The sequence below is a fragment of the Castor canadensis genome, chromosome 17 (genome assembly GCF_047511655.1).
Source record: "Castor canadensis chromosome 17, mCasCan1.hap1v2, whole genome shotgun sequence".
Lineage (NCBI taxonomy): Eukaryota > Metazoa > Chordata > Mammalia > Rodentia > Castoridae > Castor > Castor canadensis.
The window spans coordinates 3,083,232-3,107,993 of NC_133402.1; the positions used below are offsets into that span (position 1 = coordinate 3,083,232).

The 24,762-nt window shown below is 49.9% G+C and overlaps 1 protein-coding gene across 4 annotated transcripts; it reads right to left on the reverse strand.

Moving 5' to 3' along the window:
- Positions 1-1,760: 1,760 nt before the first annotated feature.
- On the reverse strand, positions 1,761-24,363 carry Slx4 (SLX4 structure-specific endonuclease subunit). Of its 4 annotated transcripts, none has more exons than XM_074060275.1 (15): positions 24,305-24,363; positions 21,641-22,378; positions 19,508-19,738; positions 17,336-17,525; positions 16,268-16,480; positions 14,034-14,242; positions 13,593-13,909; positions 12,712-12,940; positions 12,259-12,347; positions 11,202-11,348; positions 10,435-10,601; positions 7,535-9,741; positions 4,340-4,442; positions 3,162-3,578; positions 1,761-2,838 (listed from the first exon to the last, which is right to left on the reverse strand). In XM_074060275.1, exons 2-15 carry the CDS (start codon positions 21,993-21,995, stop codon positions 2,502-2,504), a joined length of 5,211 nt encoding a protein of 1,736 aa, XP_073916376.1. In that variant the 5' UTR covers positions 21,996-22,378; positions 24,305-24,363; the 3' UTR covers positions 1,761-2,501. The 4 variants fall into 4 exon arrangements, with proteins under 4 accessions (XP_073916376.1, XP_020012110.2, XP_073916375.1 ...); XM_020156521.2 differs by lacking the exon at positions 24,305-24,363 and adding an exon at positions 23,926-24,285 and having other exon boundaries at positions 19,508-19,687; XM_074060274.1 differs by lacking the exon at positions 24,305-24,363 and adding an exon at positions 23,926-24,285.
- Positions 24,364-24,762: the final 399 nt, after the last annotated feature.

Genomic DNA, 24,762 nt, shown 5'->3' on the forward strand with positions numbered 1-24,762 from the left:
ATGTTGGAAACCACAGGGCCCTGGTGGGTCTGTCACACGAAAGAGGCTCTGCCTCCTCCAGGGCTCCCGTGGATGGATGCCGAGCACCAGAAGGAACAGCATCCCCCGTGGGGATCCTGGGGCACATCCCAAAGCCTCTGCTCCCCACAGGACCCATCCTTTTTCTCCTTCTGCCAGTTAAACTGGATGGGCCATTCTTCCAGCTTCCGGGTGTGTGTGTCCAGCTGGACAGGCAGTGGCTTCAGTCCTTCTAACTCAGCAGCAGCCTGAGGTGTCCTGCCTGCAGGGCCAGGGTGCCCTCCCTGTCAGCTCCCTTGTCTGGGCCAGTGGCTTCTTGTCCAACCTGGGCTGTGCTTCTCTTTTAATTGCTTTGAGTGGCTAGGCCCAGGCATGGCCAGGGCTGCACCACAGGAAGTGGATGGGCCTGGAGCTCCCTCACATCACAGCAAAATGTAATGATGCTGTGTCCAGTTAGCATTCTGCTGTGACGCTCGGCACTTTCTTCCTGTGCTAATTCCCCATCTGGAGGCGGGGCTGCTCCTGGAAGAGAATGTGCCCCCTCCGTCCTCATCCACGACGCAGCCAAAGTGCCCTGTTGCAAGTGACAAGAGACAGCTCTGCGCCTGAGTGGCTGGGCCCAATGCTGCAGTGGAGGAGCCCATGAGGTTTCTGTGGCAGAGCCGTTCTCTTCCTGGACGACGGTTATGACTTTACTGCAGTAGTTCACTTTAACTCTCTTGCCTGTGGAAGCAGCAACTGCTTCACCGATGGTTTTGGGCAGCCCAGGCCACTGCTCAGCCCCTAGGGAGCCGAGAGGCCCCAGCCTGGCAGGGTGAGGGTGAGGCTCAGATTCAGTCACCAGAGCCCCTCCCTGCCTTTGGCCACTGGAAGGCCCTTAACCTGTCTGTTCAGTTATTCTAACCTCTTCTAACGTGGGTAAACTGGAGGTTCTTAACCTCTTTTGGGTAGTGGAGCCTTTCTGAGGATAGCAGGGTCCCCCGCCTCTGCTCAGGGAAGGGCCCGCCAAAGCGCACGTCCAAACCACGAACTCCGCGGTCGACCGAGGACCTCGAGTTTCCTTGTCTTGTCAACTCTGTCTTGCTTCCCCCAAACAGCCTACAAGGGAGATGGTCCCACCCCACCCCCATCAAGCCCATCATGGGAGAAGTTAAGATACCATCCTGAGCTTGGCTCAAACTATTCTCCAGTCTTGGCTTCCGTCTGATTGGCTTCTGCAATCGTCAGCCGGGACTGGGTCCTCTGCATGGTCAGGCCAGGGTCCACGTCCTGCTTTACCTCCCAAAGCATCACTCACCCCTAAGGCTCAGCCCCCAAACCCTCTTCCAGGAAGTAGTCCCTGATGCCACCCTAAAGGCTACTGAGGCCTGATCCCCAGGGAGGGGACAGGCCAGAGTCTGTCTCTTTTATTAGATGGAACAGGAGGTGCCCAAGGTGGGGTTTTCTGGCCTCTCCACATGGCACAGCATGCAGGCCAGAGACGCACACTGCACTCACCTTATAACAAGTGGGCTGGCTCAGTGGGTTTGGAAGGACCCACCCTGCACTTGTAGCATCCCTGGGGGGCTGCACCCTGTCTCACTGTGAGCGGTGGGGGCTGGAACTCAGTGTGGGAGCAGAGATAGTGAGAGCACATGAGAACAAATGAACACATACATGTGTTATCTAGGAACGGAAGAGACACCAGAGAGCTCAAGCCTGTGGCCTGCGACCCTTGAGTTTTCTGGAACATAGGATCTAGGTTTTTATAAAGCCTTCTTTGTTTTTATTGCACATCATATAAAACCAACTGCACTGTATTTAAAACAGACAAGGACATTTGCAGGCTGTGGAGACCCACTTTCTTTCTTCCCTGGCCCTTCCTGTGCTCTTCCTGGGCTAAGGCAGCTTTAACACAGGTGGATGGAACCCACTAACAAAGACCATTTTTGTTTTGGGGGCTTTAGAGTTGTTCTGGGCCCTTGTGCACTGTCCCATTTGGAGACTGCTGGTGACAATGACAAGTGTCTGGGAAGGACACCAGGCCAGGAGTGGCACCTAGGGGGTGGCAGTACAGACAGCTGGTGGTGCCTTGGATTAGACTGCTGAGAAAGCAGGACAGAGGCTGGACCTGACATCATCTCAGCACACAATCATGGGCAGTTGTGCTTGGGCCTAGCAAACACAGCGCAGATGGGGCAGAAACTGGGCCTCATGAACACACGGGGTAGGGATGCTACTGGGTTGAAGGGAGACAAACTGGCGCTGACCAAGGGAGGGTCGGGCCCTAAAGACAGCAGGCGACATGGCCCAGCTGGTGGAGGACAGAGCTTTACACGGCACAGGTTGATGCTGTGAGGCCGACAAGCCTGCGGAGGCCTGACTTGCACTGGGTGCCCAGGCCTTTCTTGGCACAGATGATTAGCGGGGCAGGTGTGCTGGGCACAGATGCCACACAGGCTGCTGGCAGTGGGGTGGGGAGTGGTGAGGTGGGATGGGGCCTGTCAATTCCTCTCCCCTTTCTTCCTGCCCACACGCTGCTGCCCCTTCCGCTCGAGCTTCTCCTTCCGGGCTGCAGCAGTGGTGAAGGTGATGCAGTGGGTGTCCAGGATGTCCAGCAGCTTGGCTGTAGCCACACGGATGCCATCCCGCTTCAGCTCAGCCTGTAGCTCCGCCAGCTCCAGGGGCTGGTACATCAGCACCTTCCGGTACAGGGCTGGCTTAGAACGGACATAGCGTCTCACTGCCTCCTCTGTGTCTGCTGCCGGGATGGCGGCCTCCTCCTCACCCTCATCTTCACCTGCAGACTCAAAGGCAGCTCCCAACTCACAGGAGGAAGAGCTGAAAACAACAGATGATATTTTGTGATAACATTTCTTGCCAGCCCCCAAGACCAGGATCCCCTGTGAGGGGAGTTTGTTTCTGTGGTCCTGTGGGGCCTGGATGTGGAGGGACAATCCCTCGGGGTGACAGGACATGCCTGAGAGTGCCTGTGGGTGAGAGGAAGGGGCTCTAAGCCTGTTGGAGGCTCAGAAAACAGCTCTGTAAATTGCCTGTGCTTCCAACAGGTCAAGCCCAGAAGTCAATGGGCTTCTGACATCTGTTAGGTCTCTGATGCCCACTCTCAGACCCCACTGTTTACCCTGCAGCTTCTATCCAGTTACCTTTGTAAGCTAAAGGAGCTGTCACTGCTGTCCACAGAGGTGGCCACCGATTCCTGGGAGGCTGAGAGCTGGGCGTCACCATCAGGGCCTGGAGGCAGCTCACTGGCTGATGACCTGCTTGGGTGCGGGATGCTTTCACTGGGCTGCTGTTTTCGAGGTTGGGGGCCCTTGGTCTTAGTGGATCCCTTGGAACTTTGGGTCCCAGGACCTACAGTGCCCTTAATTTGTGTGTGGCCTCCTGCCCTTGAAGGCTTGTAGGTCTTTGTGGCGAGGGTCTGGCTGCAAGGCACCTCCAGAGGCACCTGTGAGGACTGGATCTCATCCTCAGAGTCCGACTCCAAGGTCTGGTGAGTGTACTGGAAAATCTCCTTCAGTTTCAGAACCATCTGGCGTTTGGGCAAAGGCCGAACTCCAAACCTGATTGGGAAACAGGTGAACTTCAGGGCTGGACAGTGTGGCCTGTCTACACACTGCATGCTACTTCCACATGTTAACAACAAGCTAATACCAATGCATTTAATGAAGAGCTCCATGGGATCAAACCTCCCATCAAAGCCTCAGAGGTAAGCATCTGCCCTACGTGTGGATGAAGCATGCTCTAAAGGAGCAAGCATGCTGTGTGGTGGTGGACACAGCAACTTAGCTAAAGAGCAGCATTGGGAGGTGACAGTTTTCATACTGTTATTTTTTGGCAGTACTGGGGTTGAAACCTGGGGCCTTGTACTTGCTAGGCAGGCGCTCTACCACTTGAGCCATTCCACCATCTCTTTTTTGTGATGGGTTTTTTTCGAGATAGGGTTTCATGAACTATTTGCCCAGGCTGGCTTTGAACCTTGATCCTCCTGATCTCTACCTCCTGAGTAGCTAGGATTACAGAAGGGAGCCACTGGCGCCTGGCTTAGTTTTCACATTCAGAGTCCCATTCCCATTAGTGTGGGATATGGAGACCCGTTACCTAGTGGATAACCCAAGGAGCCTCATCTGTTGGCTTCTTGGGGCCTAAATAATTTGGGAACAAAATGCAGAGAAGCCAGGCACTTCCCCCACCACACTCCCAGGCCCATGGCAAGCTGCAGGGCCAGGTGCTGGATCCTTCTGCTCCCAGGCTTGCTGAGCCTGGTTATGCACAGGAGGGAGAAGATCAACTATATTAGCAAGCTGTGAGGAACCCCACCAACCTGTCCAGTTCTTTCTTCAGCACGGGGGTCTCCATGATGGAGTACTGTGGCATTGGCGTTACAGGCACTTTGGGGGGCAAGTTCTTCTTCCGACGAGCACCTTCTAGATAAAACATAAGACACACATGTCTCAGTGTGAGTGGTGTGGATTTCCTACCACTTCTGGTCCTGAAGTGTCACCAAGAGAAATACAGCACTGAAAGACCCCAATCCATTCCTCCTAAGAGCCATGCTCAGCCTTCACTGTTTAGTCATGTCTTCCCGCTGGAAAGCGGTGTACAGCATCACAGAGGACCTGCCCCGTGCGATACTGTCCACTTCAACAGCTCTGCACGTGACTGAGACCAACGTAAATAAGCTTAAAAGTGTTCAGATCCACAGTGCTGACTTTGGCCAACACGCAACACTAACGCCTTTCAAGCAGACTTAGATATCAGTACTTCTTTCTAATTCAATAATAAAAGACAATGCAATTAAAAGCGGGCAAAAGCACAGAGCAGGCATTTCTCCAGGGAAGATACACAAATGGGCAAAGAGCACACAAGGAGGCTTCTGCACCACTTGCCCTGGTGGACATGCAGGTCAGGAGCAGGCAGATCCCACTGCATACACCACGGATGGCTGGAATGAAAACCACGGTAAAAGTGCTGGACCCTCACACCCTGCCGCTGGGGTGTGAAATGCAGCAGCCACTTGGGGAAAAAGTCCACTAGTTCCTCCAAATGCTAAACCGTTACCATATGCCCCAGCAATTCAACTCCTAACTATGTACAACCAGAAAGATGAACATGTATGTCCACACAAAAACTTTAAATGAATGTTCCTAAGTAGCGTTCTTCATAGTAACTCAAACCAAATGTCCACTGATGCAAAATATCATACATTCATTCAACAGGACAGTATTCAGATAGCAAAAGGAATGGAATATTGCAACATGGATGAACCATGAAAATCTCGTGCTAAGCAGCAGCCAGTCACAGAAGGCCACACAGTGTGAGATTATATTCATATGAAATGCCAATAGGTAAATCTGAGGGACATAACAAACACAGCAGCCTCCAGGGGCTGCAGGAGCCTGCTGATGGGGACGTAATTCACCTCCAGGTGACCAAAATGCCTGTAGTAGGATGGTGATGGGTTGCAAAGCACTGAGAACATACTAAGAACCACTGAACACACACTTCTAAGGTGTGGATTTTTTTAACGTGTACACACTTTAAAAGGGGGAATTTTATGGTAGATGAATTATATGTCAAAAAAGCTGTTACTTTTTAAAAAATTAGTCTTTTAAAGACAAATGGGAGAAACAAAGAACAACAGACTTTTGTTCTTAGGCTTTTTATGATCGTGGAGTCCTCCATCACCTTCCGTTTCAGTTTGTCTTGAAGCCCCACCTCAGAGTCAACCCAAGGTACCATGGTCTCAAGTTTCCTGCAGTGCTTCTCAGAGCACCGCCTGGGAACTGCTGAGAAGCACAGCTCCTGAGTCACACGGGCCTGAAGCAGGAGCTCTGGGTGGCTGGGCCACTCTGAAGCTGCCTAATGCACCTGGGATTTTGGGAGGCAGGCACAAACTCACCCTCAGCACTGCTCCCTGCGCCCCCATGGCTACCATGGCCACGAGAGCTGCTCAGCCTCCCTCCCTGCAGCTGCCTGGCCCAGGAGCAGTGGCTTTAAAGTCTCCCCAGTGTCTGAAATGAGCTGGGCGGTGATGTCCCTCCACCCAGGGGATAAAGAAGGAAGGGAGTTGAGCCTCCCACACTTTCCCCTCCCCTTTTTTTCTCTTTTTTTTGGGGGGGGGGCTGGGGATAGGGCATATGCAAAGCATGTGCTCTACCACTAAGATACAACCCCATTCCTTTTTTTGTTTGTTTTCTTAATTGAGGTGAAATGCACATACATTTTTTTTTCGTTTTGGTGCTGGGGTTTGAACTCAGGGCCTGCACTTTGGGCCACTACACCAGCCCTTTTTTGTGAAGGATTTTTTTTTTTCAAGATAGGGTCTTGTGAACTATTTGGGCTGGCTTTGAACCGTGATCCTGATCTCTGCCTCCTGTGTAGCTGGGATTACAGCAGGCGTGAGCCACTGGACCCGGCTCACATGAAACAATTTAAAGTGAACAGCCCATTGCCATTTAGTACATTCACAACTTCGGGCAGCCACCAACTCAACCTAGTTCCAAGACATTCCATCACCCCAGAAGAAGCCCTGCACCCAGTAAAGAGTCACTCCCACTCCATCTCCCCTCAGCCCCAGGAAACCACCAGGCTACATTGTATCATATTCTAGGTTATTTCATAAACAAAATCATATGTGGCCTTTTGTGTCTAACTTCTGTCATTTAACATGATGTTTTCAAGTTTCATCCATGTTGTATCACATCAGTACCTCAATTTCTTTTTATGGCTGAAGAATATTCCATGGTGTGGACAGAAAACACCCTGCTTCCCCGTTCACCTGTCGTGGACATTTGAGTTGCTTCCACAGGGTTATTATGACTAGTGCTGTTAGGAACATGCACAAGGAAGTATCTGTATGAGTCCCTGTTTTCAATTATTTTGGATACATAGGTAAGGTGGGTTGCTGAGTCCTATGGCAATTCTGTCTTTTTTTTTCTTTTCTGAGGTAAGGTCTTATATAACCTAGGCCAGCCTTGAATTCACATCCTCCTGCCTCAGTTTCCTGAGTGCTGGGATTTTTTTAGAGGCACATGCCATCACACCTAGAATTCCTATGGCAATTCTGGTTAACGTTTGTGTTGGGGGGAGGTGCTAAGGATGGAACCCAGGGCCTGCAAGGAAAGCACTCTATCGCTGAGCTGCACCCAGCCCCATACTCAACTTTCTGAGGAACTACGGTTGCCTGACTTTGAGGCACAAGCAAGATGGTTAGCCGGTGCCATGACCTCCAGGGGCGCTGGCTCAGTGTTCGGAAGGGAGGTCCACAGATAGGGATTGTAACAAGTGCCCAGGTGAACACTTAGTTGGGGTGTGGCAGGTTTAGGAGATACTGACTGGCCGGCTATGAAGTACATGCCTGGTAGCCATCTGGCTCTCCCTTTAGAGGGAAGAGGGATCTGGAAGGCAGTGAGTAATCTTTAGTACTGCCAGCCCGGATTCTTATTACTGAGCTCCACGTCCATTAGTGCAAAACAGTATAAAAGACAAGACCCCTTCCAGCCTCAAAGCCACTCACTTGGCGTCTCTGGCCCTTCTGGTTTCTGCACTCGGGCACGTGGTGTCTGGGCTGCAGCAGGAGACTCTGGAGATCTCTGTCCTTCCCCGTCCCACTCGTCCCACAGGACCGGATTCGGGAAGCTCAGCCTGCTGCTCCCTGGGGAGCTGTCCCATGCGGGGTGCTCTTGAGATCCTCTTTGGGCAGCACAGCTTCCCCGAATGGGGGTGGTGCCTAAGAGTCCTGGGGAGCGGCAGGCCCCCCCATCCGGGGCCTCCTGGAGACGACTGCTGGGACTGCTGGTGCTCAGGGGGCCAGTGCGGTTCAGGCTCAGGTGATCGATTGGAATGGGTGAGAGAGGCTCAATATTCCAATAGCAGTCATCTCCGGGGACCAGGGGATCGCTGTTCACCTGATGGGAGGTCACACCCTCCTCATCTTCACTGTCCCTAACTTCCACCACCTCACTTGCCGCAGCCTGATTTGGCAGGCATGGCTCAGGTGGCGAGAGCTTCTGGTGCCGCCTGGTGAAATCACAACGTGGTCCCAGCGCAGAGGGAAGCGTGTGGTGCCTGGGGCTTCTGTACGCCTGCCTTCCGCTATCAGAAGTTCCTGGAGTGCTGGGTGAGAACCTGTGTGCAGCTTCCTGCACTGCCCTGTGTTCAAAGGAGGCCCTGGGCACTGGCCGAGCCATCTCACCAGGTGGAGTCCTCATCCTCAGGCTTGTGACCCGGGTCTGCGACGAGCAGTCTCGGTTCCTGCTGTCTAGTGGGGTGGCAGGCACCAGCCATGAGGTGTCTGTGGTGCTGTCCTCAGCAGGGCTGCTGTCCTGGTTGCAGAACAGCCAAGGGGTCCTTCTGTTGCCCAAAGCGACCTGATTCTCCAACTGTCCCTCCTCTTCCTCTGGTTGAAGCTTGACTTCTCTCCTCAGTGGACTTTGATAGTATTCTTGATCTGCATCAACGTCAATGACTGAAAAGAGCTCAGAGGACTTGGGACTGACTTCCAGAATGTTCCTTTCTTCTGGGGGATCATGAGAAGCTGACTTTGTTTTAGCCTGTGCTAGCTCCAGCTCTTCATCTGAATCCAGTAAAAGGATGATCTCAACTTCCTTGTTCACGCGGGATGGAGGATCCTGGGACCCGGAACTCAAGTGGTCGGGTTTTGACTGTGTCAGGTCAATGGGTTGAGATTTTTCTGGGGAAATCAGGACGCTCGTATTTTTGCATTCCAACATTGAACTACATCTTTTGCCTTTCCGATGGCCTGATTCCTTAAGTGATGTGAGAATGCTATTGTCCCTCCTCTGCTTTGATGGTACAACCGGAGACAGGGGACTTGGGGAAGCCACCTGGGAAACACCACTGTGTGACTGGGGAGTGGACAAGGACGAGGTACTTGCGTCATGAAGGTGGAACTGTGACTGGCTAGGACTTCTGCCACCAGGGGACTGTCTCAGGAGGCAGGATGGGTTTGGTGGGGACGCCTGTTGTGGAGTTGGGGGACGGACCAACTCTGCTCTCCACTCCCTGATGGTACCACTCTGCAGTTCGTGATTGCTCGTTATTTGGAAACGTTCAGAGAATTCTCCTTGAGTTGCTGTAAAGAACTGTTCACCTTCACGGACCTTGACCGGGTGCAAAAGGAAGTCGTCTTTTCTTCCTGCTAGGCAACCCCCAAAAGGGCTGCAGAAGCTGAGATGGCCAGGTGCCTCCTTTGGTGCCTCTTGCTCATGGGTCTCTGCCTTCCCTGCATCATCTGAGTGCTGGTCCTGGAGCAGCAGAAGGGAATGTCTTGCATTTTCCCAGCTACCTGGGGTCTCATCTCTTTCCAGCCAAGGTGATTCTCTTTGTTCTGCCTTTTCCAACTTTTTGTTGGAAGCTGCCAGGGTAGGCCCAACAACTGAACTGTTCTCCCTGAGTTGGCCAGGGTCCTCATCTGTGTCTGTTACTCCTCCTCCCTGGAGCAGCTTTCGTTGAGTAGCAGCAAATTCATAAATTTCTTCCATTTCTGCTTCATTCACTTTTTCTCTGTCTTCTTCGTGGCTCTCAGATTTCAACAAAGTCTCTGCTTCCTCCTCTTCATCTACCCACACTGACCTCAAGAGTTCTTGGAAATTCTCTGCTCTGCTTTCACAATTCTTATCTTCCTTCTCCTCTTGTTCACCCTCCAAGTCTGTTACAATAGGCACTTGTTCACATAAGTGAACAAGGTCACTCACACCAAACCTGCAACAGGAAACACTGTGGGTGGTCACTACTCTTCATAGAGGCAGCTGCTGGGTACCTAGGACTAGTAGTAGAGCAGTCTTCATAAGGAGGAATAAGGGTGTGACTTAGATGTGGCCTTTCCTCACTCTCTTAAGACAGTGTCCATGCTCCCGCCCAGAAACCTCTTTCTGTTAGAGCTCAAGAAAGTAGGAACCTAGTGCTTTAATTCTGCTACAGCAAACATAAAGGTGTGTCAAGCTGCACTGGAAGTCACAGGAGTTAGTGGAGCTGCAATACCTGAGGAACGACACTGCCTGGAGTGAACCAGACTTTTCCTGGAGGCCTTAGAGCCTTCTTGGGAGAGAAAATGCCTAGCTGCTGCTATACAGCCTCATAGGGGACAACTGAGGAACTTCAGTGCATGGGATACTGGGCCCGAGGGCCCCCTCTTACCATGCCTGGTAGAGGCCTCCCCATCCAGTTTTTGGGGCATCCCGCAAGTATCCATTTGGCTGTTTCAACTACTATGCCCTGTTCAGCGTTGCTGCCAGTCATAAACTTGGGATTAAAAGATATAAACAGGACTTTGACTTTTTTTTGATGATGTCAGCTGACCTTTCTCCAGTGCTGGCATCTCCTGAGCTGTCAACCTATGGACCCTTGTCACCAACTCTCAGAAGCTGTGGGATACACGAAAAAAACAATCCCAACCTGAGGGCCAGGGAGCGCAGGTCAGGGGCCAGGTCGGGGGGCAGGTCAGTGTCCGCTGTGTAGAGATAGTACAGGAACGCACAGGCGGCCTCGGCCCTCACGTTGCTCAGCAGGACACGCTGGGTCTGATCTCCATCCTCGAAGGCAGAGAAGCCTTCGCTGTTTATCTGAGGACAAAACAAAATACAGAAGACTTAATTGACTGGATAGTTGTAACTTGGTGTGAACAATGGTCTTGGGTTGTCCATGAGTCTCTAGCCTTATAGGCAGCCCCAGGCTCCAGGAAAAGTGGGGGCCAGTACTGTGCATTTTCTTGGACAGAATTCTGCAGGGTGGGCCTTAATTCTCAAAATCATATTGGGGGGGATGTTCAAGGATCTGCTTAGTTTCCACTTGACACATGCATCAAGGGCTCTTCTTTCTGACAGTGAACATGTCAGAGCAGCAACTCAACCTTAAAAAGATCAATGGTGAGAATTTATAATGATGAAATGAAGGAAAGAGGAAACAATTCTCAGGAAAAAAGAGTTTTCATTGAATGGAACCAAAAATCTGCTGTTTCCCAATCCTAAGACCATCCCCGTCTCCCTCTTCTCCACAGGAGCAGAACTGTGCCAACAGAGAAAACGTGCTCTGGGGCAGGGGTACGAGTGAGCTGGAGAGGGAAGGAGGGGTCAAGGCTGGGTGAGACAGAAGGAGGGCCTGGGCAGAGAAAGGCGGGAAGGCAGGAGAGGAGGCACCAGGTCGCCGCTACCCCACATACTTACATGCTGAATGAGGAGTGGACATCGGGCATAAAGGACGCACTTGTGGGCATAAAGCACCTCCCCGCTGTCCATCTGGAACTGGACATCACTCAGGTGTGGGTTATTGACCATGGTGCTGAAGTCGGCAATCAGCAACCCAAGGGAGAGCTGCAACCAGACCAGAGGAAGAGATGTCAACTCCCTCTGTCACTGCTTTTCTAACTGGGCCATGAGGTCCCCCACCCAAGGGAGTGCTAGGACCCTCACTCTACTCTCCAGATGGCACCTCCATAGGGTCCCACCTCCGGGTTATGTTAAGGGCCTCAGTGACCCAGAACGAAATGCTAGATTCTTTCTTGGGTTCTGTATTGCGGTGTGTTCCCTGATCTGTGGTGGGAGGGACAGCAAGTGAATTATGACAAAGACATCCTTGCATCTGTCACTGCTCCTGAGTGTATGTCCACACTGCCATATCCAGTCCTCACAGCAGCTTGATGCGATGGACCAGGACCCCGAGCCCAAGCGGTTCAGGGACTCACCACTCCCAGGCTATGTGCTGTGACATCACCAGGCTGGTCCTTGGCATGAGGTGCTGGGGTGATAGTGGTCCTCATGGACTTAGATTCACTCTAAGGAACAGCCCACTTCTAATGCCATTAGTCTCCAACACAGGACACTGGACTGTTAGTTGGAGGTCAGCTCAGGACCCAAGCACAGAGGGCACAGTAAGTCCCTAGCAAACAAAGGAAACTGGAGAAACGAGCATGCCAAGTAGATGCCTGAATGAGGCAGAGAATCAGCGATCTCTTTGGGCTCCTAGGACAAAGCTGGCCCTGGGGCTCAGCTGCTGAGGTATCCACAGTGTCCAAACGTAGAAGGGACAAAAGCTTTTGCAGTGGTATGCTAAGAGGGGGGATGGGATGGGGGGACGACAGGGGGTGGGTTCTCAGTTGGTTCCACTCGACGGTCATCAAGATGTGCCAGCCATTTGGGAAGTGGAAATCAGGGGACTGGAGCAAGAGTGGCCAAGATCACAGAGCCAGGGCAGAGCTTGTGGTTCAGAAGCCCCTGTCCTTACCGAAGCATGGCCACTTCTCTCGGGGGGCTTCTCCTTGGGTGTCAGGACAAACCCGGTCAGTGGAAGGCTGCTGGGCATCAAATCCAACCCTGAGATAAGGATTTGTACATTAAAAGAATGTCACCTTACAATGTTACCTGCCAAGCGGGCAGCAAGGCCTGCAGACACAGCTGGACTGAGGGTGCCCTGTGATCCAAGGACATCTTCATTTAAGGCAGATCCACCAGACCAACCCAAAACGGAGGTAGGAAGTGAAATGAGACAAAATGAAGCTGGCTTTGGTTAAAATTTAAGGAAAAGGCGACAGATCCAAGTGTCTACATAATCACTTCTGAGGAAAACACGAGAGCCTTCTGAGCCTGTGCTCTCCGTGTGCTACCTCACCTTAGCACAAGCGGCCTAGTCCAGCCCCGCCCCACCTCGCCTGACTGCGTGGGGCGTGCCTGAACGTACCACCCGGTGTCTCATCTGCAGGCCCTCCTGAGCTCCTGGGCCATGGGCCAGCGCCCAGCCCCTCCTCTGCCAAATCCATAAGGTCCTGTAGGGCCTGGTGCTCCCTCTGGCTGGCAGATAGTGACGGGTCCCTGGGGCTGCAGCCTGCAGGGGGACTGCCGTGGAGAGCAGGTGGCCTTTGTATACTTGGCTGTGGGTGCTTAGACAGCTCCAGTGGTAGTTCAGATTCCTAAAAGTTGGAAAACCAAACTGACTGTGTGGTCTTTGTCACCAACACACACTATAGCAGCCACCCCAAATATGTGCACAGCTGAACCTAAAACTGCAGACCAGACAAGGACTGTCCCTGAAGGTGGCCAGTCACAGCAATTCTGGGAAGCTTTCCCCCTCACTGTGTCAGCAGGCTTCTGTCATAGCCCAGACATGCCTATGGCCTCCAGGTATGCAGAAGTTGACCAGAGTTGGAAGGCTTCCAGGAGTCTGCTGCCCATCTAATGTCATTTAAATGTCCATATGCAGGTGAGTACTGACTAAGACTGCCTACTTCAGGACTGTCTGGAGCATGTTTCTAGAATGCAGGTTCCTGGGGCCCATCTCAGACACATTTTTACCAGTTACCCTGGGGGTGGGCCTGGAGTTCGCATTTTAAACAAACTCTCTAGACCTACATTCAATTTTGGGAACTGAGGCCCTCCCTTTTCTTACTAAGAGAGCCATTTAGTTGCTACAAAGAGAAATGAACTATAGTTGACAACCCTTTGGCTTCCTTCTCTACTTCTTGGACTTTCACCACCCAGCTGTGGTATCTGGCTGAATTTCTGGAACTGCCCACCTCCCCACCAAAGTCCATCCACATGTGTGTTGGGAGGGGCAGGGTGCACCTTGGCAGACTGCTGGGGCACAATGGGAGGCACCAGGCCCTCGGTGTAGAAGGACTCCACAGCCCAGGTTCCAGTCAGGGCGCTGCTCTCCCACAGAAAGTTCTGCTTTCCTTTAGGCACCTGCAGACGCCAGCCTGCCTCTTGGAACTCTTCCTTGAAAATCTTGCTGGGAGGAAGTGGTGGGGTGCTCAACATTTCCATTTCCTCTGACAGGAGCTGGGCCACGCGATCCTCAATCTGTCTACCTGTGGTCTCAGAGTCCTGGACTAATAACTGTGGCAGGGACAACAGGGGTTTCTTCTTGCGATGTTTTTTCTCTAAAGATAAATGAGAAGTGGCACAATCAATAGTGGATCTGTTCCCTCACCCTGAAGCCACCAGTGTTAACTGTCAGCCAGCAGCAGAGCAGCGTGCTCTCCCTGTTTCTCCAGCCACACGTACCTGCTCCAAATCTTATCATTTCAGAAGAAGCACTTTCCAGTCTGAGTGCAGGCACAGCTAGACTCTGCTCCATCTCAGATCGGGACAGAGCCATAGCCACCAGCAGGTCCTCAGATGGTGCCTCAGGCTTGTTGACCTTCCGCCTCTTCTGTGGCTCCTTCTTACTGGTGGTTCCTTTTCGTTTCAAACCTCCAGCATGGTTGCTGAAGCTAAAGGCCACAGAGAAAGGTCAGCGAGGGCATCCGCAGAGGCTGGGCCTCTTCTCTCCGTGGGTGTGAGACCAACAGGATCCGTGTGCCCCACAGCACAGAGTAATCAATGCTGGGCTTTCTCCATGCTGATTCTGCTCCACACGAGCCCACCCAGCCCCAGGCCAAAAGGTCAGCACAGTCCAGACATGGGAGGCTCAGGCCCTTTCTTGGCAGACAGACAAAACTGTCGTGGTACTGCACACCCTAGATGTGGCCAAACCTTCTACTGGCATCACCACTCCTTGGCTCCAGGTAGGCTCCCTGAATTCCCAGCAGGTTCTGCACTCTGAAACTTCAGATGCCCTCCAACCAGTCCTGGCCACACTACCTCAAAGGATTCATCCCCTCCTGCATGGGCCCCAGCGCAGTGCTCTGCCCATGGTCTGACAGAAGGACATCTGCTGCCAATAGTCAGCTGCCCTGGGAGACAATATGCAGCACATCTAACCTAAAGGAAGGCTGGCATTAAGGGGTGTCTGGCTAGTGAACCTCCAGTACCTGTGTGAGCCCCAGGTACAGTAGGAAACAACTCTGATTACTCAGACTCAGCCTGCCTGCCTTGCAGCTGTTGCCACACCTCTGGCTTTTGGAAATCTCATGCTTTGGACTGGGAACGTTGGAGATTCTCAGGTGTGGCCTCAGAAGATCTAAGTAAACCCCAACTCCAGCTCTCTGGGAACCTGCATGATAACCACAGCCACCAAGTGGGAAGGGAGTGGCCTAGCAGCTGGGCACCCTGCCTTTGTGAGCAGAGCACTGAGGCTGTACTTCTGGGCCACAGGCAGGGCCTGGGCTCAGGGAAAGTATGTGAGGGATTCAAGGGGCAAGGAGTGCTGACCAGCATGTGTGCTGTGGGTGAGAAATTCCAATTATGCCAGAGTCAAAATGCCTGGGCTTGGCCTTAGAAGAAGAAGGTACAAAGTCCCCCTTGAGGGTGTCCAGTTCCTGTAGATTTCTTCTCTCCAGCTTTCTACAAGGACTAGCACATCTAGTTTCACTCTTTGGAGGTTATTTGTTTTGGTGGTGATGGGGTTTGAACTCAGGGCTTCACACTTGGTAGGCAGGCGCTCCACCATTGAGCCACTCTGCCAGCCTGGAGGTATTTTAAAGGCAGACATATTTAATCTGAGAGGCAAATAAATGGATTAGGTAATGTCTATTCTAGGCCTCAACACTTCAGTCCCTTGGCACTAATGTGAATATGCTAACCATAGACAGGTGCTCCAGCTAGGAGAGTCCGTGTCCTCTGCCATCTCAGTGCTGGCCCAGCCCAGCTGCCCACGATCCATGAGCAAGGCAGTGACCAGGACAAACAGCACCACTCTTAGCCTTCCTTTGCTTTTGCCAGTTGTCAAAGGAAAGAAGTCCAAACCTACAGAAGTCTGGGGTCAATGCTGCCTCTGTTCCCTGTAAAGTTGGGGTCAACAACTTTGTTCCCTGTAAAGTGTCCTTAGCAGCAGGAACAGAGTGAGCACAGCTGACCCTGTGCCACTTGAATGCCTGGGATTTGCATGCTAAGGACTTGTCTTCCAGCTGTCAGAGGAGCCTCCTATTTTAACATGTATGCATTAATTCATGTAAATTAAAAACAAATAAGGTGCTATGGCTCTCTTTAGCCAACTCTTTAAACTTAAACCGACACTGATAGTATGAAAATCAAACGACACTAAGTTAGAAACCATGCTGTACAACCAAAGCAAACGTCAAATTCTTAAATTCTTTAGAGGAGCCTCCACAGAATTGCAGAACTGGAACTATCTCAGGAAGAGCCTTGGGGAAAACATCCAATGCTCCTCTTTGCAAGTGTCCACAGTGCATGCAGAATCCATGCTCTCCTAGACTCTCTATTTCCTCCTCAAATGTGTCATTTCCAGAATCCATGAGTGCTCTAGCATCTTCCAGCACTATACAAAGATTTTTGTTAAGAGTACATTGAGTACAAACACCGTTATCTGGCCTTTTGACTTTCTTCACTAGTCTCACCTGGGTGCTGGAGGGCTGCTGCCCACCTCAGGCTGAGCTGTCTGCAACCGTACAGCCTGCAGCAGGAGCTGGGGCCTCACCTCCATCTTCACTGCACACCGCTTCAAGTGACTGGCTCGGCTCTTGGAGGTGAGGAACGGTTTGCCACAAATTGGGCATTCAGGAATCTGAGGCACGGAAGACTCTGGTACCTTTTCAGCTTCATCCAAGCACCTGGAGGAAGTCAGTAAATACAGGAGAACCACCCTCCCCAGGAATATGGATCAGAGAAAATGCTGGATCCACATCAACAAGGCAATGCTGTGGCCTAAGCATGTGCCCCCAAGGCGGATCCCCTCACACAGTCTGCACGTCTCCTGGCAGTCGGCTCCAGTCACTACATTTAGGTATTTGTTAGCAAAGTTGGCTAAAGGAAGCAAGGACAGATTAACACAGTTATCTTAAAATTCTGTAATTTCCCTCGTAAATAAAAGCCCCAAAGAAAGATGTTCAAACAAACACATGAAACGTATGTTCACAGCAGCTCTATCCACAAAACACAAAAGGTGGAACCCTTCCAAATGTCCCTCTAAGGATGGAAGAATAAATATGTGGTCTATACATACAATGGCCTATTATTCAGCCATAAAAAAAGAATGATATAGTGATACATGCCACATGAAAGAACTTTGAAAACACTGTGCTAAGTGGAAGACAGACATGAAGAGACAAGTGTTACATGATTCCACTTATCTAAGTGTCCAGAAAGAAAAAATCCATAGGACAGAAAGTTCATTAGTGGTTGTCAGGGGGCTGAGGGAGGGAACAATATGGAGTGATGGCAAGGGTTATGCGGTTTCTTTTGGGGGTGATGGTTGCACAACTGTGTGCATAACAGTCAAGGAAGTGGATACTGTAAACGGATGGTATGTGAATTATACCTCAGTAAAGTTGTTCAGAAAGAAGGGTATGTTAATGACACTGAGGCACTACTGTCATGCAAGGTGTCTCAAGATTCCTGCTACAGCCAGGGGTGCCCTGGATTTGGGTCAGTCACATGGGACAGGGGATGGTCTGCACTGCTCCTACCTGTTCACATGTTGCTCCCTGCGGGTCGCGTTCATGGCAGAGAGGTTCTTCTGACACATCTGGCAGAAGAACAACCCCCTCTCCTCCAAGCCATTATCACACGTGGAAGCACTTTCCCTTCCAAACTCCTGCTGCAGGGCCAAGGCCACGGCAGCATCACTGTTGGTGGCAGGGAGTCCAGGTTCATATCCTGTGGAGAACCATCCAAGCTCCATGTGAACAGTCTCCAAGGACAGGCTCATCTCAAACCTCTGCATCATGTCTGCTGCTCTCCCAGCACGGACACTGGGAAGAATACCAAGGAAACAGAGCCTAGCATCACTATCTAGGCCTAGTGACAGGGGTGCCACCCAGTGACAGTGGGCACTGGGGGCCTCCTGGAGCAGATTTTCCCAAACTTCAGCATGCACACAGATCACCTAGGAAGCAGGTTCAGATTCAGGGAGTCCAGGTAGAGCCTGGGACTCTGCATCTCTAATAGCCACCAGGCACAGCGATGCTGGTGGTCCAGGACCCTTGTGAGTATCAAAGTCCCAGAGAACCTACCTTTCCTTTTCCCCACTTCTCTCAAGCCTGCTGCCTCAGGCATCATAGGGGCACACAAATCCTCCACCAACAAATCTAGGTTTTCTCTTCAAAGCTCTTTCCTACTGCTGACCTTTCACTTCACATGACTGGGGCAGAGTGAGATGCCTTTGGCAGTTAAAAGTCAATCTCCTACTTAGCCTCAGACCAAAGGATGAACTGATTCTGGGTTTGAGATGGCTTCCAAGATGGCCAGTGTGATACTGCTGGAGCAGACCTGTGGCACCCACGAGGAATATGCCCTGAGACTTCACAGATTCCCAAGTTCTTGAATGTTACTTAGGCCTTCCACTCCTGCCACCAACACAAGAAAAGCAGTACGCCTTCCTTTTGGTGCCCTATTTTAATTTTATTATTTCTGTGGTGCTGTGTATAGAACTGCGGGTTTCACACATGCTAGCCTTACCTCCAGGCAACAGACTCAATGCCCTCCCTGCCACCTTTTTAAACAAAGTAATGGTCTAAACCTTCCTGACCATTTGATGATATAATGTGAACATACATGAAGAACAACTGAGCCAAATACAGGGCAGGCACTAGGCTCAGGCACTGGCTGAGGGACTCCTCTGCCACTCACATGTACCACGAGGACTGATGCATTAAAGGTCAAATCACCAGATGTTGTAGACCTTTGGGGCAACCTGAGACTCCTCAGCATTCTCAAAGTGATCAGCAAAGGCAATACCCAGAGACTCCATATTAATTATCTGTCAGTCTATCACAGGATATCTTCCTATTTCTTTTCCTTTTGCATGTATTTATCAGAGATAAGGATCCATATGCCTGGGGATAAGTAGAGCTGCCAGACATTACATGCCTCCTGCAGTGCAATACAAAGTTCACAGCACCTGTGAAGTTGGTTATCAAACTGTTTGACCTAGAGCTGGTCAGACCTTTGATTTTCTTATACTACCCACAAGACAAGGGTCATGGGAGGGGTGAAATGATGCTATGAGGAAATAATCAATCAAATCAAGAAAGTGGGAAATCTTGTAAGATTTTTATAAACTTGGGCTCTTCAAAAAGTTGATGTGAAAAAAAAAAACAAACCCAAAAAATAAAAAACAAATCAGGGGCTATTCTATAATCTAACCTTAAGAGACTGTCTGAGCTATAAGCAGCATGTGAACTTACCATGAATCCTTGTTCAGAAAGAGAAAAAGCAACCACAAAAGAGATACTTGGATGCTTGGACAACGAGACAAGTATGACTATAAACTGGACAGCAGACAATCTTACGGAATGAAAAGAAAAATTATTTGTGCATGTGTGTGTGTGTGTGTGTGTGTGTGTATGTGTGTGATAATGGTAAGTAAATCTAGGTAGAAGGTTCTAGGGGGTTAACTGTAGTTTTTAAAAAGACTTCTGTAAGGGAAAAATTTTCTAAAAGTCAGAAAAAAAAAAAGAGGAAGAAGTACCCTTTCATGACAGCCAAGGGAGAAATGAGCAAGGGACCCTTCATTCTCTGGCTAGATCTAATGAGGCTATGAAGACAAAACACCATGCAGAAAGCCTGTCTACTGCAGAAATGAGCTTCCTCCAGTACTGTAACATCTCTGTTTGGAAGACAGAACAAGCTAACCATACCGTTTTCTGTCACCGTTTCCTCTTGAGGGCTCTTTGGGACATTTTCTTCCAGGGCGGCCATCAGGGCACACTCTTTGGAAGCATGTGTCAACCGCTCGGGGTCTGCTCTCTTAAACTGCTGCATCCGCTGAACAGCCAGGTCTGCGGCACGAGGTCGGTATTTGGAGGGACTTGACACCGCTGTAGCCAAACAGGATAGAGGGGGCCAGGAGTCACTGTTGGGAGCACTCTCTGGTAAGGAGGAAAATACAGCATCTGTCCTAGCTGAAGAAATAAAAGACTCCCACTAGGTACAGGTTAGATCCAAGTTTCCAAGGGGCCTTTAGGTTTGACTTGACTTGCAACTGTGAACATGAGTGACTGCTTGTTGGAAACCTCTTAGTGGCACTGCAGACACAAACATCAATGACAGCCAGGCACTGGTGCTCACACCTGTAATCCCAGCTACTCAGGAGGAAGAGATCAGGAGGATCAAAATTTGAAGCCAGCCCAGGCAAATAGTTTGTGAGACCTTATTTTGAAAAAAACCCATCACAAAAAAAAGGGCTGGTGGAGTGGCTCAAGGTGTAGGCCCAGAGTTCAAATCCCAGCACTGCAAAAAAAAAAAAAAAATCAATGACAGAGAGGACTGGGGAGTGACTGTTGCTGAGCCTGGGGTTTATTTTTGGGGTGATGAGTTAGGTAGTAGTGGTGGTTGCATAGCTCTGAATATACTAAAACAACTGAACCATATACCTTAAGAAAATGAATTTTATGGGATGTGAGTAACATCTCAATAAAGCTAGTATTAAAGAAATATTAATAACAAATATTTATCTCTTTCTAGGTCAGTTCTCTTTCAACTTGGATCCACAGATGGACTTCAGTGGAGATCCACAAACCCCCTGAAGCTGGTGTCAATCTCACAGGTATAAAATATGAACCAAAGACAGCCTGAAGGGCCACAGCAGTTCATCAGCATGACTGAGGCATTCAACAGTCCTGTGACCTAAGAAGACTTCACCACTACTCCTGAGGGCTGCTGTCCACGCTAGACAAAAAATGTTATTTAAGATCAGGAAGTGAAGGTGAGGAAAATTTAGAAGCAGAATTCAGGAGCCCAAAGAGCTTGTGGTCCATTATACATGCAAGGTTGGTTTTCAGTTCTGCATGTAAATGTATGCTAAGTATACGACTTGGTATGCCAAGAACAGCAGGACAGGAAAGCTGCTTTAAACAAACAAATTAAAAAGGAAATAAAAAAATAAAAGGTCTTTAGAGGAGACAAAGGAAGGCCCGGAAGATGCTTTTGGAATTTAAGCCCATAATGCACCCTCCTACAGCCTTCTCAGCAGCCTTCTCAAAATGACTGGCCCTTTCCAACTTACCCACTCTGGAATGAAATCAAGAAAATACAAAAAAATAGCATTATTTTTTATGTTCATGTAATCTTGTCAAGTACATAATGTAAACATTCATAGAAAATTCTCAAAGAACAGAGGACCCAAATGAGATCATGTGGAAAACTCCTAAAGGGATTATATTTTTTATGACTATTGTTTAAAATAGGAGTTGGCAAACTATGGTCACAGGGCTGGTTGCCTGTTTTTGTAAATAAAGTTTTACTGGCACAAGGCCATACCAATTCCTTTCCATACTGTCTCTGGCACTACTCCCTCTGTATCCATGGGAAATGGGTTCCAGGGCCCTGTGAATATCACAGGTACAGATGTTCAAGTCCTTTGTATAAAATAGTGTACTGTGTGCATATAACATCTGCACATGCTCCTATGTCATGTCCAGATGGCTTACAATACCTAATATGTAAATGCTACATAAACATTGCTATACTACATTGCTTAGGGAATTATGACAAGAAAACAAAATCTGCACATGTTTAGTATACATGCAATTTTTTTCCTAAATATTTTCCATCTGAGGTTGGCTGAATCCTCAGATTTGGAACCTACGGATAGGAAGAGTCGACTATAGTTGGGACATAGACCATATGGCCTGCAAAACCAAAATATTTACTACCCTTCTCCAGAATATTTCAGTCCTTTTCCAGAAAGTTTTCTGACCCATTTTAAAACAGTACAAATCACTCCTGGTGTCCTCTCTGGAAAGGCCTGGCAATGGTTCTTGCCTGGTTACCTGTCTGGATGCTCTGTGCTCTTTCCCAGAGCACAGGCTGATCTGGAGCAGAAACAAGCACGCCTCCCTCTCCATTCACAGGGAGAGCTGGTTCACTTTCTTGCAACTTGGTTGTCACTTGCTTTTTAGTCCTAGGGGCCTGGATGCCTGATTTAGGTTTCTTCTCCACAGTGCCCTGAACAGTCTTGCTGTTGATAGCAGATTGTTTGGTCTTTTTCAGTTTGCTCCTTATCTGAGTGCTGTTTGAGGCCTTCAGTGTCTTCCTTTCTCCTGATACTTCCTTCGTCCCATTTTTTTTCACCCTTTGGAAAAAGCTGGCACAGAGTTCTTTAAAATCATCATCGGACTCATCCATTATCTGACTAGTTTTAAGTCTTTTAGACTGGTCTTCAGTGGGGTGAGGGCCAATCCGGGGGCATGTCCACAGGTGAGAAAATGAACCTGTGCATAAGCTGAGCTGAGCCTCACACTCCCAGCTTCACTAGATTCCTCTACTGTATCTCACTAAGCTATTTCGAGAGTTTGCAAAAAAGTACTATTTTCCTTTTCAAAATAGTTTAAATGTGTTTCTTCAGACGGGACCCACAGTTAAAGTTTCCCTCTGTTAAAATTCACAATCGAGAGAATATTTTGTTGTCGAACAACTTCCTCTGAGATACAATTCATGTAAACTTGGTGCTCAGATGATTCTCCACAACATCCTTGGTGATAAAAGCATGGGTGCATTTAGTTTCACATCTGTAGAAAACCAAAAGCATCTAATTACACAGTTGTCATTTTATGCCATTTTCTTCTAGGAACATACAAGAGCATGTGGGGTAGAAGAAATCTCCAGAGTAGCAATGCTGTCAAATGCTCAGTAGCCTGGTTGTCAGTGTAACTGTCCCACAGGAAATCACGGCACAACAGAGGTGAGGTATCTAGAAACCCGCCAATGCAGAGTCTTCCATAGGCAGAAAAATGTGTGCATTATGGGAGAGTGTGGCTTTTACTGAAATTTGGAGAACAAATCCCATGAAGGCCAGTTGTCATAGAAATAGATTGACCCCAAATCTAGGGAACCTATCTCCCTACAGTGGCCTAAGACCCCTTTCCCAGGTTTATCAGATGATAAGAGCTGTCAGCAAACACAGCAACATGACTAAAGTAAAAAAGGATGTACCCCTGAATACCTAGGGAGAGAAAAAAGATCACCTTTCTTTTTCCTCTCAGCCCATAAGAACTATCCAAACTGGGATGGCTACAATGCTGCCTATATGCAAAGGTAGGGCCCTATGGGTACAATTCTCCTTGGCACACAGCTTAGTGGTTCAGAAGTTGAAAGTGAATGATGCAATGGCAGGAAGTCTTAATTTCAAATACAGTAACCCAATCGCCACTGCCCAAGTAATCTCAATAGCCATTTAGTTTTGCAGAGCTGGGTAGATACACTACCTGCAACCTACTTTGTATGGCTGGCCCAGTATCATTTTCATCTTCCTAGAGGAGTGTCTCTTAATCTTTTAAGTGGACTTGCTCCAACTCCCTTATTATTAAACAGTGAAACACAGTTTTCATAATGATATTCATCACAGGCTATAATCATATATAATGCATAACACTTGTTGAATGTTTACCGTATGCAGGTCACTGTTCCAACTGTTTTCAATTTTTAACTCATTCCATCCTTACAACAATCCTATAAAACAGAATCTACTATCATCCTGTCTTAACAGCAAGGAACCACAAAACAAGGATGACGAACTGGCTCAAGTCACAAAACTTCTGATGGGTAGAGCAGAGATCAAACCCAGGCAGTGTGGTTCCAGCTGTTGTATCTTTATTCATTGGCTTATTATCTGTCCTCAACTAAGTTCAACACTTCAGGAGGGCACAGACTTATCTGTTACTTTGTATTTGTATTCTCTTTGTCTGAATGGTACTTGATTTGTAATAAGTGCTCTACAGCTATGTGTTGAATTCATGAACTGCAAAGAGTTTGATATAACTGGAGCGAAGAGAGAGTGGTAGGAGAGAAGGGAGAGGTGTGCAGGGAGAGGCAGAGGAAAGTCAGTTCACAAGGGCCTGGAACTTCAGGCTACAGAGCAAACTGAATTTTATCCTGTTGGATGTGCAAGTTCCACACTGCATACAGTGTCGAGTCCTCGCATCTCTGTTAATGAGTCTTAACAAGACAGCCCCTCTCCTGTAGTTACTCAAACAATCCCTGCTGGTGACATAAAGGATCCTACAAAGTTGCAAGCTCCAGGATCAGGGAACTCCAGCAGCCTCAGCCTCATACCTACCGCGGGGCCGGCTCCCAGCAAGCGCGGAGGGAATGAATGGATCCGGGCGGGACGGACCCAACCCGGCCACCTACGAAAGGGAGATGGGTCCTCGCCTGGGGAAAAGCTGTCAAGGACCCTGACTACCAGACGGAAGATCCCGATCGCTGGACTGGCTCCCAGGAGGTGACCTCCGTCCCCACCTCCCTCCGAAACGGCCCTGGCCCCTCTCCACCCAGCACCGCTCCAGCCTCTCCGCCGTGGCTGCGGACCTGCCAAGACCAGGAGACCCACTAAGGAAAAAAAGCTCTTCCCGCCAAGGAAAGCGAGAACAACCCGGGGTGACAAGTCCTCCCCCTCCAGGGTGTAGACTCCCCGCCCGAAGCCCGACTCCTCCTACCTCCGGCGCCGCGGCGGCACCTTCTCAACGGAGAGCCACGCGCCTGCGCATGCGCCAGCCGGAGCCCAACCAGAGCACGGCACGTGCGCAGGCGCCGAGCGGTCGCCTACGAGAGGGCGGGGCGAGAGTGAGCGTGTGGGGCGGGGGCGGAAGTGTGTGTCTCTTTCCCATCATGCTCTGCGTGCGCGCGAGGCGGAGCGCTTCCGGACGGCTTGAGGCTGGGCGCGGCGGAAGCGGCGTCTGGCTGGCTTTGTGGGTGGGCTTGCGCGGGATGTGGCTTTTGTAAATGTAGTGGGAGAGTCAGGGCGAGTTTGGGCACTCTTCGGGTTTTAAGGAAACGCTTGCGAATGCCGAGGCAGCCTCCTCGGAGCACACCTGGCTGTAGGGAGTGAACAGCAGTGGAAGAGGCGCCGGAATCGGCAGGTGCAGTGGTGCAGGGTGTGAGGGACAGGTGAGAA